Here is a 19,941-nt window from a genome sequence, read left to right on the forward strand (position 1 = left end):
TTGCCTATTTAAAACATTTCAAAGCTCACATTTGAAGTAAATTTTCACAAAGGTGTGTATGTATCTTAATATATCCACAGGACAATGGTTCTGATTCCAAATATATAGCTCCTCCTTCCCCCCACCACCTTTTTTTGTTCAAGTTTGGAAATATTAAATAATGGACTGAATAAACTAAACTCACAATAAGGCCCATGTAAACAAATCTATTTATCACCCTTGCTATGATGCAGTACCCTGAAGACAAGAGAGCTACCAAAATAAACTAAAAAAATCATGTTCATACTGTAATAGAACAACATCAAATTAAGTTACACTCCCTGAATTGCATGTTCACATACAGAACATCTAGAATATCACCATTTAAACTTGTTGGATGATTCATCACAAAGCTAGGCATCCTGCTATAAACCTGGTGAAATTATGTGCAATTCTAACCCAACGAGATTGGGGAACACAACAGATGATCCAAATAAAGGGTTGGTCCAGTGCTTCTTTTTGCAGGTTGATATTTCCATCAAAAGGAGGACAGTGGGGGTTTCAGCAATTCCACCCTCCCACTACAAATCTCCATTTTGTGTCCAATGCTGTTCTTAGAGGTATCCTAAACCCCAGGGTCAGCATTGGGGCGGTCACTGTGGGCTAAGGGGCAGTGGGGGGAGGCAGGAACTATCCATTCTGCAAGCAGAAGTCCACTCACAGTACAGCAGATCCAACTCACTGGGTTTTATGCTTTACTCTAGTTATATGAATTTAAATGAAAGGTTTCTTTGTAACTGGCTGGAAGTCACATAGCACAGTTATAAATGTGACTGTAAAATTTACCTTCTTTGATATGTTGTTCAGGCAAAGTTACCCACATTTAAGTCTCATTATTTTCAACTGGTAAGTTAAGTGTGCATTTAAATTTCTTCCCTCAAATTATTTGTACTTAAACTGGTTAACTTTGACTAAAATGGTACCCTTTATTGGTAGTTTAGTTAGGGTTGCTAAGTCCCCACCAGCTGCTGGCGAGGCACTTTCTTTGTGCGTGCACAGCACCATGATGTCACCCGGAAGTGACCTATCATGCATGACATGTTGTGTGGAGACACAATAGGAAACTGTGGAAAACTATGATTTCATGCAGGGACACTCTAGAAATTTTAGGGGAAACTCTATGGTACCATAGTTTCCCCCAATTGCTAGAGTGTCCCCACATGAAACCATAGAGCATTCCATGATTTCCTAGAGCATCCCCACATGACACATCATTTTCGGGTGACATCATCATGCCACGTGGCAGTGGGACTCTTCAGGGGGTGGGGATCCCCTCAGCGGCCTCCTCCCCGCAGGAACTTGGCAGCTCTTAGTCAAGTCAGTATTTATTATGGTCAATTCACATCATCTCTTAAGATCATTTTACATTCATAAAACTCAAAGCTGTAAAAGATAATTCCAACCATTTTTTCTTTCTAATTGCTATAGCACAGAATCTTGCTACTGCATAGGATACAAGCAGGGCTGGCAAGTGGCAGTCGGCAAGGTAGGTGGCCACCTGGGGCACCACTTCACTGCGGGGGTGGGAGGGGGGCAGGCGCCCCCTCTCATCCCCGCTCACGCCGAGGGAGCTCACTTCAAAGGGAGCTGGCTGGGCAGCATCCACTCACATGCTTCTTCCTGCGTTCCAAATCACGAGTGGCTGCTGCCCAGCCAATGATAGATAGATAGATAGATAGATGAATTTATTGTCATTGTTCTCAACAAAAAGAGAGCAACGAAATGAGGTGCTCTTCCACAAACATACCAACACATCAAACACACATATTCATAAACCATTTAACATCAAACACACATATTCATAAACCACTCCCTCTGAAGAGGCAGAGGGCTAGGTGAGGGGCAACTGGGCAGCGGCCGCCTGCAAGCTTCTTCCTGTTTTCCAAAATAGAACGCAGGAAAAAGCATGCAGGCAGCCGCTGCCCAACCAGCTTCTTCTGAAGGGGGGGATACGGCTTGGCAGTGGGCGGGCCATCTGTCCCTCGCCCAGCCCTCTGCCTCTTCATGCACCTAAAATGCTTAGTGTGAAGTAGCCTATATGGTGGCACACAGGGGTTTTTTGTAGCAGGAACTCCTTTGCATATAAGACCACACACCCCTCATGTAGCCAATCCACCTGGAACTTTCAAGGCTCTTAGTACAGGGCCAATTGTAAGCTCCAGGAGGATAGGCTCCATCAGGGGTGTGTGGCCTAATATACAAAGGAATTCCTGCGACAAAAAAAGTCCTGGTGGCACACATATAAGATAAAATTACAGCTGAATTGGACATGCACATGAATGTTTCAGGAAAGATTTATAATCAGAATACTGGCTCCCAGCCCTTCCTGCTCATTCACCTATTTACAGATATCCAACTGTAGTGTTACTTTTTCCATATGTATTATATTCACATAAATTATCTTAATAGCACTAGAAAGAACAGCACATCAGGATCATTTAAAAACCATTCATATACATTATTTTGCATGTATAATTCCAAGCAACATCCATTATCACACAACTGTGCGACTTTTGTTTTAGAAATGCTTACAAAACTGAAACCATGCATGCAAAAAACTAAACTCATTGTGAAGGAATAACACAACAAATTATATACAGCATGATCATGATAATTAAAGCAAAATCACATGCAGTTAGTGTAAAATCACAAACAGGAAGAATCACACTAAAAAAAGCATCAACTGCTTAGTCAGAGAACAGCTATGAGAAAGCAGGTAAATTATGTGTCACCCTATGATCCAGCCATTAATGTCCTTCTTCCTGACTTCAGATTTTTCACAAGCTTTTGCAATGGGCTGAAGCATGATACAGTACAAGTAACACCTGCAGCTAAGCAATGAATATTGCCTCAGACAACTATCTGTGAAACAGACATGGTCTGATTTACACATATAACCACAACTGACCTCAAGCAACTGTTTTTACATACAACAACTTTCCTTCATAATAGGCTGTGGTCAGTAGTGTTGGATGCTGACAACCATTTATGCACAAATCACAACCCCAGTAGAAGGGAGAGCAGTTTGAAAATGAACACAGCTGGTAGGAAGGACAACAGTAAGCCTTCAATCCTCCTCCTCTTAGAAGACTGACAGCTGTCTCCTATCACCTGATTAGCCAGCAAGCAGGATATTAGCATGGCTTTTTTAGTTCCATAACCAAATAATGGAGCATGCCCCAGAGGCCCAATTCTGCTGACTGTGGTTCTTTCATCTACCACAAGTAGCTTCCTTATTTCCTGTCATGGCACAGGAAAACTTTCTGTGCTGGAAATAAGAGGCTCTCTGTTAGTGGAATGAATCCATGGAACCCAACCCAAAGGATTTCCACAGCTCAAACATTTTTTTGCACAGTTATCATGATGAACCTAATGGCAACCAGCTACAGCAATCATAAAAGGTCTGTGAATATGAAGTAATGTTATTAAGCCCACAGAGTGGAAGCTACTGCAGCACACTGTTTGGGACAAAAGATGAAAAGTGCTGGCAACATGGGAGAAGGCCACACTAAGGCTCCTCTATAGAATAGCTACCTTAGTTACCAGAAAAAGCGGCACTGCAGCAGACACACACTCTACTGAAGCAACATGTGTCATAGATTCAATCTTGGAGAAGAAAGTATATACAAATTCAAATATTATGATTGTATAAATGATGTGGACTGCACATTGTGGCCACACAACCTTACTGTGTACATGACTCAAAATACAATCACCTAATACTCGAATAGCTTTTTTTTTTTAAGTGAACCCCATGTTCCTTCAGAATAACATGAGGGTGCCAAGAGAAAAAAAGAGAAATACAATTATAAAAGGGAAAACATAACACAAAAATAAAGTCCTAGTTTAGTAGGCAATTCAGTAATGATTTACTATGGTTGTAAACTCATTCAAGTCAAGGGCCACACCCACTACACATTGATTTCAGTAGGCTTAATGCCTCACTGGTCTGTAGCCAAGAGCCTTAGACCAGGGAAAATGGCCAATGAAGAACAGCCAAAGGCAGAAATTCTGAAAGCAAATAACTTCAGCATCAGTGCTTTAAGTATTGTATCCAAACGTATGATTGAAAATATCTTATATGTTGGGTTGAATGATGCCAGCTTTTTGGTTGATGCAAGGAGGAGGAGGAGGGGACTCTTACCAGATTCCCTTCCTTGCTGAAGATCATGCAATTTTTGTTCACATGGATTCCATGAACACAGTCTTTTCAGAGGTCAAAACCTGTCCTCCCACTTGCAACAACAGAAAAGTCAGTGGTGTCCAAAACAGTTTACCTGTAGCTAAGTTTTGCAGATTTTAACATAGAGAGCATGAGTGGGATGCGCACACACAAAATTTGGATAATAGGTGCTGAAAGGAAAGATGCTTACAAAAAATCCAGATTATCAAAATATAATAGGGAGAATATCCTTGATGCACAGTGACATACACAGATATTTTGAAATATTTTTCTGGTCCTTGGCTGCTGAACAAATATCGCAGAAGGGAAGCTACAAGGCCACACGTAAGAATAGACCACGAAAATTGCCACGTGATTTTAGATATTGGGCATTTTTTAAAGGAATGAAGGAACCTGTTTAGGACAGATCAATATTCAATGCCTTACTGTTTATAAGCAGATATTTCCCATCTGGAAAACAAAAGGTATTGTTAAAAAGGCTACCTCAGCATCTGCTGCTATAAAAATAAATTGTATGAGAAAGCAACATATGTCTACTAATATATTCTGTCTACTGGGGGGAAAGTTACTACTATATCTTCAGCCAATTAACTATCTAGGGCTCCAATCCACAAACCCATGGAATTATATGGGATTAAAACTGAATTTGTGCACATCCATCCCATGATAGTCTTGTATCTCCCTTTCCTCCCCCCCCCTTTTTTTTTGTACTTTCCAACTATAGAAATTTTGATTGTAATCTCTTTGGGGCATGGATGTATCATTTTTGCTTACTGTTACTTCGCTAAAAACCACACTATATAATCTTCATCACCATTTTAACCCTGAAGTTCTCCATCATAAATGGTTTGTGGATCAGGTTGCAAGTGATGCAACACAACAACACTGCTATATTCAAATTTAAATTACACAGTTATGAATTATTTGGAATACCATTCATCCATCTTTAACAGAATTACTTGTATACATGTAGCATAATTCATGACCACCACCATGAAAAAGAATCTGAAATGTTTTTCATTGTTGCAATTTGCAAATATACAGATAACAACAATGCATTCCAACCTTCCCCTGTGTGAGCTCCTTGGGAAAGAAGGGAAATTCGGCAAGACACATTCTGTAACTTTCAAATGATTTCACTGGGGCCTAACTAAAAAAATTGGTACTGCTAGTTTTGTTTTTTCTGTATTGGAGGCATTTCCGTAATTTCATCTCTCCCCCCACGCAATCCTTTCTAATAAACTACTATAAAAAAACAGTCAAACAGGTTACTAGCATATTAGCAGACACCACTTTTCAAATACTAAGTTAGTAGAGTTATGGGGGTCGGCACCTACCCCCTTATCCTCATCCTCCTCATCCTCATGCTGTTCATACGGGCATGCTTCTGTTGAACTCACCAACCGTAAGGTCTTCAAAAAATCTCGCTCCCTTGGCTAATGAACGTAACAGACAGGAGACAGGACAGCAAAGACACAAGACAGACCACAAATGAAGAAAAGAGTATGAACAGAAGAATATAATGAAGGGAGTAAGTGCCAACCAAGCAAGGGAAGTAATGCTCACAACAAAAGGAAATGACTTCAGAAGGGAGTGTTAGACAATTACAGGTGGGAACATTTTGCAAATTATGCTCTTTAATGACTGGAAGGAATATTTAGCATCCCACATTTTCTACAGAAAATTAAGAAAGTAAAGACTGAAAAGACAAGTGAAATATAGAAAAAAGTGTTACAGCCATCTAAGGGAAACAGCAAAAAATACTGCTAACAGAGACAGAAATTACATTATATTTAGTTCTACAATCTTCCCTAGATTCCCACTAAATTATAGGACACTAAATTGAGGGAAATTCAGCAACCGATACCAATTTACATTTGGAATTACACAGAGGCCTGAGATTACTGAACTAAGATTACAAAACTCACCAGGGTGTCTCCTGAAAGTACTTCTAAGAGAGAGATCAAGTTATGTCCATCTCTCAGGTCTTCATACAGGTCATTCACATGTTTGCGAACCTATAGAAAAAAGAAAATACAAAGTCAAGATGGTGTCTCTTTCCAGCAGACTCAAGAGTGTTGATTAACTATGCCATCATCATAGACCATTATTGGAATATCAACAGTCACAGAATACATAAAATGCCCAGTCCATAATATATAAAATCAATCAGGTATAAAATTCCATACAAAAATTACATAGAATAAGACAATACTATCTAAAATTTCCCTGAATTTTGAGAACTTCAATAAGAAAAATTGCAACAAGCTTGGTAATTTCAGGAGCCAAATCTTTCAGAGAAAACTGACATTTAAGATTGTTACTCAGGTATCTTTTAGAATTTAATAAATTTAAAAGCAATCTTTTCCAAGGGGACTAATACAGAGGGCAGTCTATGATGATATGATCAATTGTATCTAGGGAGTTCAGGCCACAGGGGCACAGGTGTTCTTGCCCTGGGATCTAGGGATATCTACCATTAAGCATATTTGAAGGAAATGCATTTACCCTGGCCAGTAAAAAAGCTCTAAGTTATAGAGGGATATCAAGGTTATGGAGATATCGAGCCACACTGCCTAAATGATTAGTGAGACCAAGCATGGCAGGTGAGCAAATATAAGGTTGAGCTGGTTGTAATTTTTGTAGTTCAATGTCTGTAAATTGTTTCTTAATTACTTTAAAGATGTAAGTTTCGTCGGCTAAGGCTAGATAATCAAGAGGGATTCCAATTTGGTTTAGTTTAGATCTAATTATAGCATCCCAAGAAGTATTATACAGGGGTTTTTTCAAAGAATATAAAAGGGATCCTGGTTCAGCTCTAAAATAGAGTTTAAGCCAGTGATGTATCATTAAGATGCAAGTTTTAATATTAATTACGTTTTGATCAGCTTCTAGACTAACTATGCTGTTCCACCAAATGCACACTTTTCTATAACATGCATGATTTAGTGAATTTGTACATAGTACACCAAGAAAGACAAAAACAGCTAGCGGAAGAATATTTTTTCCCAATTTAAAATTTATTCTGCTACATCTCAAGAACGAAAAGAAAAAAGAGTATAGGATGAAATACTACTAAAAATTAGTATGTCAATACATAGGAGAGAAATGAACCAAAAATATTACCCAGACCAAGTAAAGTTGAGGTGGACCCTAGCCTTATTCTACTATTCTACTAAGTGAAGCTTATTTATAAAACATTTATACCACCACTTTTCATTTTGGTTCAAGTTTGAAGCCTTCTGCCAATCTAAGGAGCCTTTCTCCAACTTAAATGGCTCTTCCATTAGAGGAAGGTTCCTAGGGTTGGAAGGAAGGCTACTTGGAAGATGGTTGGATCCACTCCAATATATGTGTAATGCTAGTTCAAGCTAAAACTGTATCCCTGTATATAACAAAGACGAGTTAGCTAGAGTAGCCAGATTTGGTACACAAAAGCTGAGAAAAAAGTTTGTTGAGGATAATTTGGTGAACTGTAAGATGCTAGCCGTACAATGCTAAACATAGTTACACCCTTCTAAATCCATTGGTTTCAAAGAATGAAATATGTAACCAAGTTGATAGAATGGGTACACAGACCAACTAGGCAATTGCCCTAAATACTAATATCTAAATTTTCAACCCACTCAGTCGCAGCTGGGGAGAGTTCAGAGAGCCCCATCACATCTCCTTGGAAAGAACAACACTCACATTCCTGTGACAGATGGAAAATAGTTTGGCAGGCCACACCACAATCACATTTGGGTCCTGGTATTTTGCATCGAACTGCAGTGAAAAAAAATCTTACAGCACAATTCTATACATAGTTACGCCAGTCTAAATCTATCAAAATAATGGCTTTGCACTAAACCTTCACTGGACTGCACTGTGATCCTATGCACACTTACCTGGGAATAAAGCGCCACTGAAGCCAGTATAACTTCCTTCTAAGCAAACATGAGCTACATCCACACCACACACACACACACACACACATATTATGCCATCAATGTGCTACAACAAGTAGGGTTGCCAAGTCCAATTCAAGAAATATCTGGGGACTTTGGGGGTGGAGTCAGGAGACTTTGGGAGTGGAGCCAGGAGACATTGGGGATGGAGCCATAAGCAAAGTTGTGACAAGCACAACTGAACTCCAAAGGGAGTTCTGGCCATCACATTTAAGGGGACCACTTTTTAAATGCCTTTCCTACATTAGAAATAATGAAGAATGGGGCACCTTCTTTTGGGGCTCATAGAATTGGATCCCCTGGTCCAATCTTTTTGAAACTTGGAGAGCATTTTGAGGAGAGTTATCAGATGCTACGCTGAAAATTTGGTGCATCTACCTCAAAAACCTGCCCCTTCAGAGCCCCAGATACCCCGGGATTAATTCTTCATCATACCCTATGGGAATCAATTGCCATAGGAAATAATAAAGTGCCTAGCAGACATTACCCCCCCCCCCCCGGTTTCTGACGACCCTGAAGTTGGGAGGGAGCCTCCAAACTGGGGATCCCCTGCCCCCACATGGGGACTGGCACCTCTACTCACAAGCTGCTGAACTTCCAAGTTCTTCACAGTAACACAGAGCAACCAAAGGTTCAAGTTTACTTTCATACTGTGCAAAGGACCTCTACAAAGACTGTGCAACAAATGGAGGGTCTGGACTCTGGACTGCTTTCACAGCCCTGCTCCCCCCGCCCCCCTTCAGCCTTAAAGACGCAGACACACCATCCAAAGAGGAAGTCTTTTCCCAAGTGGAGTCTGAAGTCTCCAGAGCTGGAAAGGCACATGAATGGCTGTGGGGGCGGGGCTTCCCCCCACTGGCCAGCTGACTGGGGGCAGGAAGAAGCCTGGGAAAGCAGGAGAACCCCCGATGGGACCTGTGGATTGGCAAGCCTAACAACAAGGAAGGGAAGGTGGTATGAGTCAGCTCAGTCTTGTTAGATCAGAGGTGTCAAACACATTTGTTTCAAGCGTTGGATCTGACATTAATGGGACTTTGTGGGGCCAGGCCATGAATGTAATAAAATGTAATGCCAGGTTGCGGAGATATAAACTTTATAAAGCATACAGACAAGATGAGGAGGAGGAGGTATAAATTAGATTTATACCTTGCCCTTTACTCCCCAAAGGCGTCTCAGAGCAGCTTACAATCTCCTTTCCCTCCCCCCCCCCACAACAGACACCCTGTGAGGTAGGTGGGACTGAGAGAGCTCTCCCAGAACTGCTCTTGAGCAGAACAGTTCTGAGAGAACTTGTGGCTGGCCCAAGGTCACATCAGCAGGTACATGTGGAGGAGTGGGGAATCAAACCAAGTTCTCCCTGATAAGAGTCCATGCACTTAACCGCTAGACCAAACTGTTTATCTTTAATTGTGTTTATCTATATCTGTAATAAATAATTCTCTTGTCGTGGTGGCAAATCTGACTCTCTGATTGGTTGGGACTGTAAGGCATCAGCCTTTTGGCGTGTCATACTATAAATCAAGAGAACTTGCATCCCAGGGTTCAATCTGGTCCTCTCTCCTGCCTGAGTGGCTATTGCTAGCCAGCAAAGCGGATTTTCTCAGTGAAACACAACCAACCTTAGTTCTGGCAGTTACTGGCTCTCACTCCCACTCACTAAGCCACCTGTCACACTGATTCACAGAGCGGAGAAAGAAACCCTAACCTAGACTGGCTGAGAGGGAGGAAGAGGAAAACAGCCAGAGAGATGCATTGTTTGATTGGCTAAGGACTCCTCCCTATACTCCTCTGAAAACGGAAAAGATGTTATCAGAAAAAGTGTCTTGGTCTGAAAGGTATCACTACAGGCCTCTGAGGGAGCACTCATTGGGGCCAGCCCTGACTACAGTTGTCAGTTCCAGGTTGGTGGACATTCTGTGGTGGAGTTTGAGGAGCGTAGTGGAGTCAGTGCTTCAGAGCGAGGCCTGCTAGACACAGATTCTTGCTGTGGAAGCTGACTGGGTGATTTTGGACTAGTCACAGACTTCCAGCCTAACCGACCGCACAGGGTTGCGTAAGAAGAGAATGACGTAAGCTGCTTTGCTCCCCCCCTCCCACTGTTGAGAAAAACTGTCCTCTTCCTCCATAGAGATTGCAGGGAAGGTAATGATAAGCTGAAGTCAGAGGGGAAGAAAAATGGGGGAGATAGAGTTGCCAACTCCAGGTTAAGAAATTCCTGGAGATTTAAGGGGTGGGGCCTGGAGAGGATGGGGTTTGAGAAGGACTGGGACCTCAGACAAGTACAATGCCAGGTCCTCATGGGGAACCATTGTTGCCAGTCTCCAGATGAGGGCTGGAGATCCCTGAGAGATACAGCTGCTTTACAGATGGCAGAGATAAGCTCCGCTGGAGAAAATGCAGGGTGGACTCTCTCTCTCTAGCTGGTAAACATACTTTTTCTGCTCAGAAATGTTTTGGCTCTGACTGACAAATTCCAAATGATTTTGCAACCTGATCTCACATTTTAACAAGGTACATTATCACAATAACATTTTCCTACTAATTACCCTTGACAATATTTTCTACTGCTTTTCCCATTCACATATGCTCTTACAGAATATCTACATTAAAATGATTCAATTACTTTTCCCCTCTGTTGATACTATGAGTTCAAGAAACTGGATTCCAAAGAAATCACACAGACAATATCAGAATTTTTAAAAGTGTTGGAATGCTCTTGTAGAGTTTGATACACAAGGGGAGAAATACAAAAAGCAATATTTGATCCTTAGAATGCCGTTCAAGGTAATGATCCTATTCAAAGTACGTAGAGTGATATACGGGATTGCAGCTGCCTGCTAATGGTGCTACAGGTACAGACAAACTTTCCCAGGTTATATATACTGTCAGGTTTGCTAGTCAAGTCACATGTTTTGCTTCCTGCACTTCACAAGAAAGAGAGAAATCAACAATAAAAATAGGTTGCTTACTTGTAACTGATGATCTTTAAGTGGCACACACATGGGTTCCGCACCTGCTTAGGACCCAACCTTGAAGAGATACTAGAGCTAGCCTAGAGTGAATTTTTGTAGGCTTTTCCCCTCCTGTCTGGAGCTGAGGGGAAAAACCGCCTGCCCACTCAGTTCCTTGAACTGCCACCAGAAAGTCCAATCAACTGAAGGTAAGTAAATGAGAAATGCCAACAGTGGGGAAGGTTGGGTGGGTGGATGTTACTTGAAGATCACTCAAAGATCATCAGTTATAGGTAAGCAACGTGTTTATCTTCATTGTGGTCACTGAGCAATTCCACACATGGGTGATAAACAAGCTGTCGTAGTAGGATGGGTAGGTGCTGGGAAAAAAGTAGGTTAATAACAGCATATTATATCTATCCAGGTGCACCTGAGAAATCCAGAAGAGTGCACATCGAAGAAAGATGGCTTGTAGCACCAACTGCCCAAAGGATGAATCTTGACATGCTTTAACATTAAGGCTGTAATGAACATCAAAGGCGAGGTTATTAATATCCCTCCAAGGAAACGCTGTCATGAGCCCTGAGGAGGGGGACCTGGAAGGGTTAACAGACCAGGAAGAACCAACAGCTGGGTCGTCAATCACACCCTCCACATTCCAGGCACCCACGATGGCTGTTGACAATCTGTCTCCTCCAAGCTCTCCCCCTCCCATCTCAAGAATGCATGCACGTCTTTGACAGACACTAACTAAAAACAGACGTGCCACACGCCAATGCTTCAGATTCCTTAGCCCTGATTACTAGGGGAACTACAGTCACCCAGGAAGAAGGCTGATTGATGTGCCCATGTAACTCACACCCGGGACTTGGCAACCTCGTGGAAGCAACAAGTCGATTCCCTGGCTTGCATCCACGCTCCTTCCTGACTGGTTTGAATTCCTTGGCACCCTGACCCTTTGATTTTGGACACTGACTTCTCCTTCTGGTTTGCGATTTTGCTGAGGTGACTTGGCTCCTGACTGACTCCTTGCACTTTGACTTCGGACCAGCTTTAGACTCCCTCCTGCCTGCGCTCTGAGATGTGACAAACGCCATCCAGAAAGGCAGAAAACGTGAAGACCACTGTGGTTGAGTGTACCCTTAGACTTTCAGATAAGGGTTAATGTGCAAGTTCATAGCAGAGTGATGCTGCTGAAGTAACCCACTTTGTGAATTGTTAGGTAAACAGTTTACGCCCCTTATGCGGTTTTCATAAGCAATGAACAAGTGAAGCTCTTTGCAAAAGGGCTTGGTCCATGCTAAGTAGTAAGACAGAGCCCTACACACATCAAGTGCATGTGATGTCTTTTACCCATCATCATCCAGATTCTGAAAAAAAAAGCAGACAGTACCATCAGCCATGAAAGGTGAAACAATGATATAAACCTTGGGCAAAAACAATGGATCTAGATGCAGAATTACTTTTTCTTTGTGAAAATTTTTGTGAGGAGGATCACATCTGAGCACATAGATATCACTGGCCCATTTAGCAGACATGATGAATACCAAGAAAGCTGTCTTCCACAATAAGAGGAACAATGAGGTAGAAGCCAGTGGTTCAAAAGATTTCCCCATGAACTGGGACAGCACCAGAGAGAGACTCTAGACTGGAACAATTGGTTTAACTGCAGGACAGAGATGCTGAATTTCTTTAAAGAAAGTTTTAGAGGCGGTGAGAAAATAGGGTACAACCCTCAATAAGGTCATGATGTGCAGAAATTGCTGTCATGTGAACGTTTTAATGAGGAGAAGCACAGGCCTGAGTCAGAAAGAGAGATCACGTAATGCAAAACATCAGGAAGTAGAGCTGTGTGAGGATCAAGGTTGTGGCTGGAAGCAAAGGCCATAAACAGTAGCCATTTAGAAGTATAGGTACTATGTGTAGACGGTTTTCTGGCATTCAACAGTACATGTTCCACCTCAGAAGGAAAAATCATAGGGAGATCTTTCACACAGTCAATTTGAACAGATCTGGATTGTGGTAGAGGACAACCCCATTTTGTTGAGAAAATGGGTCTGGTACCTGAGAGAAGTGATGGTAGGTCCCCTGAGAAAGTTGGAATGGGTATGGGAACTAAGGCTGTCTGGGCCACCATGGTGCAACTAGTATTCAGGTAGAGCGAACCTGGATTATCTTCTGGATGGTATGGAGAACCAGAGGGAAAGGAGGGAGCATGTATAGAAGACGACTTATCCATTGATGGAAGATGACATCTCCTGATGAACCCACGGACAGTGTTCCCCTGCTGTAGAACTGAGGCACTTGGTATTCTCTCTCGTTCCAAAGGCATCTATTTTTGGAATCCCAAACTTCATGAAAACTGGACTGAGGTATGTCATATTGATGGATCAGTTGTGATCCACGGAAACAGTCCTGCTGAGAAATTGACTTGTGACTTGTGAATGCCTGCAATGTGTACAGCTTTTATGTGAATTCCATGGGCTATGGACCAGGGCCAAAGATCCAGTGCTTGAATGCTTTTTGAAATAGTTCTATCCTCTTTGTTTATGTAACAGGCTGTGCTTGTATTGTTGGAGGAAACCTGAATGATTCTTGAGAGATGGGAAAAGGTTCCCTGTGAACAGGCAGAGCTCAAGACAATTTATGTAAAGCCATTTTTCTGCCAGAGTCCAATTACCATGAGCTTGCAGTGCACCGTAGTGGGCTTCCCACCACCTCTGTGATGTATCTGTGGTTAGGATAACCTCTGGTGGAGGAGGATAAAAAGGCTGTGATCTAGAAGGTTGTGATCTAGAATCCACCAGTGGAGCATAGCTACAGCTTCTGGAGGAACAGAGAGCATCATGAACTGAGAATGCAGAGTAGGTTTGTAATAACGAGTGTGCCTGATTGAGTGAGAGCAATGGCAATGCGGATGGCCCCATGATGGAGATCATGAACGGGAAAATTAGGGTGGTACTCTTTGGTTAACCATAGTTGCCATGGTGGAGTGCATAATGCTGATTACTGAAGGCAATAGTGATGATACTAGATATACCTTTTACTGTAGCTGCATCAAAGACTTTGAAGGTACTACAGTTGGAATGACTGATGGAGCAGCTGATTGGAATGCCATATCAGAATGTGTGTGTGTCTGCTCTATAGGAACCAAAGAGCCAGCTGGGGGGTTCTGGGTACCGACTTCAAACCCAAGCTCAACTTCTTCAATTTGACTCATTTTTCTGAGGATGTTGATGTCCCTTTGGTGGAGTCCTGAGATCTCCACTTCGTAGACGTGGAGGAAGCAGATAGCATGCCTGAGGCTGCCGAATCTTCCCTCAGCTGTGGGGGAGGTGGTGAGGTCAAGGAGCTTGTGGACTGAGACATAGTAGGTCTCAGCAAAAACTTCACCAAGTAGAGCTCAATTTTTGCGTACCTGTCTTGTGAGGTGAGAACAATGGGGACAGAAGTCAACATAATTTTCCCTTAAACAAAGGAGACGTAGGTTACGTCTGTTCATTGACAAGTTTTGAGGTACAACAGTGACAGTGTTTGAAGAAAGTTGTCCCTTCTATAGAGCTCCTTGGGGGAGGGGGGGAGACAAAAATGGGCACAGAATGAGTAAATATCTTTTTTTCAGAAGTAGGAAGAAGAAACAGACTGGAAAATGAAGGGAAAGAACTTGAGAAGAAGGCCAAAATAGTTCTGAGGAAGATAAGTTGTGATGAGGTGCAGGTAATACAACGGTCAAAGAAGAACTGAGTGGGCAGTGTTTTTTTCCCCCTCAGCTCCAGACATGCATACAGGGTGTCTACTTCCCTGAGGGGAAGGGAAAGCCTACCAAAAACTGCTCTAGGCTAGCTCTGGTATCTCTCCAAGGTTGGGTCCTGAACAAATATGGGACTGCACAGTAATCATGAAGAAGATCCATTAATTGTGGAAGCAGGCACATACCGGCCACAACATGCAATTTGTCCCCTCTTATCACCTTATCTGGGATGTTAAACATTCAAGGACAGCTTTGACATGACTGTCCCTCTTTAATTGAGATTGTAGACCCAAGTCCTCAACTTTGTTGAGCCTATGGACACTTTTAGAATTTTGAGAATGGGTAGGAGACACAATCATAAAATGGCAGCCTTGGGTGGCACTTCGGTATTTCTATTTCTCCAGTGATGAGGGAATCTACTTTTTGAACTCATATTTGGGGTAGGGTATACACTGGACCCCCCCCCCCTCAAGTCTCCTCCTCATATATATTTTAAATAAATTTTCAATCAAATAAAAAGTTCAGTGGGAAAATTAAGTGTTCACTTTTTGAAGAGGACCAAGAAAACTTTCAGGTACTAGGGTAATCCCCAAGTTTACTAATAGTTGTCTAATTGAAATACATTGTGGTTAGTGACCTTAGCCACCCTCTGCACACCTTTGCAGGACTGAAGACTCATGGTTCAAACCAAATATTGTCTGCAATGTAGAGACGGATGGTTTCCAGTACTCAAGTCTTCTTTCTTAAACTAAGGAAATTCTTCCCCTTCTAGTTCTTCATGCCTCATCTTTAAGTGATAGTAACACAACATACTATAACTCTAATTACTGACTTCCCTGCCTTATCCAAAATTATGTTACAAATACTTAGAAACCCCAAAGTAAAATCTACATTGTTACATAGTTGTGCTATTCTCATATTTGCAGGATGAGTACATGTCTTCAATGCTATTGACTGCAGTGCTGCCAGAACTCTGAAATAACCAATTTATTTATGTGAATGTTCAGGGGAGAGGGAAGGAAAAGGAAAGGTCCCCTGTGCAAGCACCAGTCGTTTCCGACTCTGGGGTGACATTGCTTTCACGTTTTCATGGTAGACTTTTTTACAGGGTGGTTTGCCATTGCCTTCCCCAGTCTTTTACATTTTCCCCCCAGCAACCTGGGTACTCATTTTACCGACCTCGGAAGGATGGAAGGCTGAGTCAACCTTGGGCCAGCTACCTGAATCCAGCTTCCGCCGGAATCAAACTCAGGTTGTGAGCAGAGAGTTCAGACCACAGTACTGCAGTACTGCTGCTTTACCACTCTGCGCCACGGGGAGAACAGTGCAGTAAAATAAATGCATCAAAAGTCAGAATACTCTGCCAGGCAAATTCCAAACTGATGATGATATCCCAGTTTATAGCCAAATCCTGGCTTCCTAGCTGTTTTCTCTTAGCTACTGGTAGCATGGCCTTATAATACACTTGAAAGTGGCAAGTCTCCAAAGATGTAAGACAAGTCACCAAAACTCCCATTATGAGTCTATAAAGAGGAGTTGGTCAATTAGTTTTAGGATCCTTCCATAAAACACATAACTATTACCAATTTGTTATGTATCCTTTCTCCTGCAGTGTCATGCTGTGTCAAAAAGCTAACACAACAAAAAATGCAAGCTAGTGACCAATTTACTAAGAAGTATATAGAAATCAGTCCAAATGTCCAAAACATGTATATTCAAGTCCCAAAGTAGTGTGGTGACAAGCCAATCGATTAAGTACTTGTTTCTTTCCAGTCTTCATCAGACCTGGGACCAATATTGAGCACAAGAAGCCACATACTGAGCTGTAGCTGATGTGAAATTGCTGCTGGAGACGCTCTGCATCCCTCTTTTTTGAAAATTGTGTAAAAAATCTATATAATTGAATCAATATTGGTCCCAGGTCTGATGAAGACTGGAAAGAAAGGACAGGTTTCTTACCTGTAACTGGTGATCTTCGAGTGGTCATCTGTGCAATCACACATATGGGTATTCCTCCAGAATGGCCCTGACCTCGGAGAGTTCAAAGCAATCTTGATCGTAGATCTGGCGCGCCTCCCCCTCGTCCTGGGGCGGAGCCACCGTTTGCGCATGCGCGGACGAGGGGGGGGGCGTCTAGCCACTCAGTTTCTTCCCGCCACCGGACAGGTGGAAGACGTGCTAGGTGAGTGTCCAGCAGCGGGGAAGGCTGGGTGGGTCTGTGTGATTGCACAGATGACCACTCGAAGATCACCAGTTACAGGTAAGAAACCTGTCCATCTTCTTCGTGGTCTCTGTGCATTCACACATATGGGTGATTAGCGAGCTATCCCTTCGGAGGCGGGTGCTGGATCTGTAAAAAGTATGCAAGGTTAGACCAGAATGTAATGAGAGTGGTACTTACGGTGGTCAGTCGAAGATGGAGCGAAGTACAGCCTGTCCGAAGGAGGCATCACGCCGGGCACGAACGTCAAGAGCGTAGTGCGAGGCGAAGGTAGACGTGGAGGACCAGACCGCTGCATCGCAGATGTCCTCAATAGGGATGCCCTTCGTGAAAGCTGACGAGGTGGCGACGGCTCTAGTAGAATGAGCTCGTATGTGTTGCGGGACTGGTTGTTTCGCCAGTTGGTAGCAGAGTTCTATGGTGGCAACGAGCCACTTAGAGAGCCTCTGAGTAGATATTTTGCTGCCCTTATTATGGGTGGCGTAGGTGACAAAGAGTCTCGGATCCTTACGGAATTCTCGAGTTCTGTCTATGTAGAAAGCTAGCGCTCTGCGCGCGTCCAAGTTGTGGAGAGCCCTCTGGCCTGCGTCCGAGGGGTGCTGGAAAAAGGCTGGTATGGTTGACTGTTTCCCTAGGTGGAATGGAGAGACGACCTTTGGTAGGAAGGTCGGGTCGGGGCGAAGGACCACCCTGTTACTGTGAAAGATTGTGTAGGGTGGGTCCGCCCTCAGGGCACAGATGTCGCTAGCCCTCTTGCCTGTGGTGAGAGCCGTGAGTAGTGCTGTTTTCCACGATAGCAGGTGCAGTGGAATAGATGCCATGGGCTCAAAGGGTGGTTTCATGAGCTGGCTGAGCACTAGAGAGAGGCTCCAGGTTGGAAGGATTTGTCTGACAGGAGGGTGTAGGCGAATGATGCCCTTGAGGAAGGCCTTCGTGGCATGATGAGAGAAGACTGTTGTTCCCCCGATGTGGGGGTGGAAGGCAGAGATAGCTGCGAGGTGTACCTTCAGGGAGGAGTATGAGAGGCCTGTTCTTGAGAGTGCTAAGGTATAAGTTAATACCTGAGAGATGGTAGCGCAGTTAGGGTCAAAGTTGTGTTGAGAGGCGTAGTGGGTGAAGCGCTTCCATTTTAGTAGATAGGCTTTCCTAGTGGATGGTTTTCTAGAGTTCACTAGGACTTGGCGAACGTCCGGGGGAAAGTCTAAAAACTGATTCTCCAGGCCGTCAATTTGAGGGATGCCGGGTTGTGGTGTAGGACCTTCCCGTCTTGTTGGGAGAGGAGGTCCTGTGCTTGTGGGAGGATTAGGAATGTCCCGTTGGACAGAGACAGGAGGGTGGTGAACCAGGGTTGGCGTGGCCACCATGGGGTTATGAGGATGCAGTTCGTGCGGTCTGTTTGGATTTTCTGCAGGACCCTTGTGATGAGTGGGATGGGGGGAAACAGGTAGTGTAGTTTTCCCTTCCAGGTTTGGAGGAATGCATCCCCTCTGGAGAGCTGGGATGGTGGACCTCTCATGTAGAAGTGGGTGCACTGGGCATTTGATGGTGAGGCAAATACATCTATGCTCGGGGTTCCGAAGGTTTTGAAGATTTGTTGGATGTATTGAGTGCTGATAGACCACTCGTGGTTGTTGGTCGAGTGGCGGCTCAGGGCATCCGCCTGGGTATTCTCGGTCCCTGGTAGGTGAACGGCCGTGAGGAAGATGCCCTGGGTGATGCTCCAATGCCGCAATGCCAGGGCCCTCTTGCAGAGTCTGATGGAGGCGGTGCCTCCCTGTCTGTTGATGTAGAAGACCGTGGCGATGTTGTCGGAAGTGACCTGGACGTGCTGATTCCGTAGCGATGGGAGAAAGGATCTCAGCGCTTTGTGTACTGCAAGGAGCTCTAGGCAGTTGATGTGGAGGGACCGCTCGTAGTCCGACCATTGGCCTTGGACTGTGAGGGTTCCTAAGTGGGCTCCCCATCCCCACCTGGAGGCGTCCGTGGTGACGATCACTGAGGGAGGGGCTTGTTTGAAGGGCATGCCCGTGCGGAGGTGATGTTCCATCGTCCACCATTTGAGGGATGTTACGATGTGCGATGGGAGGGTCAGGAGTGTGGATTGGTGCTGTGTGTGAGGATGAAAGGTCCTGACGAACCACATCTGCAGGGGTCGCATGTGAAGTTTTGCGAAGCATAGGACTGCGGTGGTTGCTGCCATTAGGCCTAGCATCCTTTGAAACGTTAGGGCTGTCTGGGAGCGCCGGGCAATGATGGTGTTGGCCAGAGATTGTATGCTGAGTACTCTGTCGTGCGGTAGAGAGGCTGTTTGGGAGATTGTGGAGATGTCTGCTCCTATGAACTGAATTCTCTGAGTGGGGGTTAGTTTGGATTTTGATAAGTTGACCTGGAGGCCGAGTGTGGCCAAGAGGGAGAGGGTAGTGGAGACGTCCAGTTGGAGTTGTTCCCTTGAATGGGCGACGATCAGCCAGTCGTCTATATATGGGTATATTGATATGCTCCGTTGTCGTAATGATGCGGCAACCACTGCCATGCATTTGGTGAAGACTCTCGGGGCCGTCGATAGGCCGAATGGGAGAGAGCGGAACTGGAAGTGTTGCTCCCCGACGGCGAATCTGAGAAATCTTCTGTGATGGTGGTTGATTGTGATGTGGAAGTAGGCGTCCTGTAGATCTATGGATGCCATCCAGGAGCGTTCTGGGATAAGCGGAAGGATTGCCTGGAGTGTGATCATACGGAATTTCTTGTAGGTGATGTGGAGGTTTAGTTTGCGAAGGTCGAGGATCGGGCGGAGACCTCCGTCCCTTTTCGGCACCAGGAAGTAGCGGGAATAGAACCCGGTGCGATGG

General features: G+C 44.0%; 1 protein-coding gene across 22 annotated transcripts in view; it reads right to left on the reverse strand.

Annotated features, from left to right (window-relative positions):
* The window catches only part of DST (dystonin), a 489,979-nt gene that overhangs the window by 291,033 nt on the left and 179,005 nt on the right, over positions 1-19,941 (reverse strand). For 13 of the 22 annotated variants that reach the window (XM_060235226.1, XM_060235290.1, XM_060235276.1 and 10 more), the window contains 2 exons: positions 6,151-6,240; positions 5,560-5,658 (listed from right to left, as the gene is read on the reverse strand). In XM_060235226.1, coding sequence (XP_060091209.1) covers positions 5,560-5,658; positions 6,151-6,240 — 189 coding nt within the window. The remainder of the gene's footprint in view (positions 1-5,559; positions 5,659-6,150; positions 6,241-19,941) is intronic. The other 9 variants (XM_060235329.1, XM_060235262.1, XM_060235255.1 and 6 more) reach the window with 2 other exon arrangements.

The sequence above is a fragment of the Heteronotia binoei genome, chromosome 1 (assembly GCF_032191835.1).
Source record: "Heteronotia binoei isolate CCM8104 ecotype False Entrance Well chromosome 1, APGP_CSIRO_Hbin_v1, whole genome shotgun sequence".
Classification (NCBI taxonomy): Eukaryota; Metazoa; Chordata; class Lepidosauria; order Squamata; family Gekkonidae; genus Heteronotia; species Heteronotia binoei.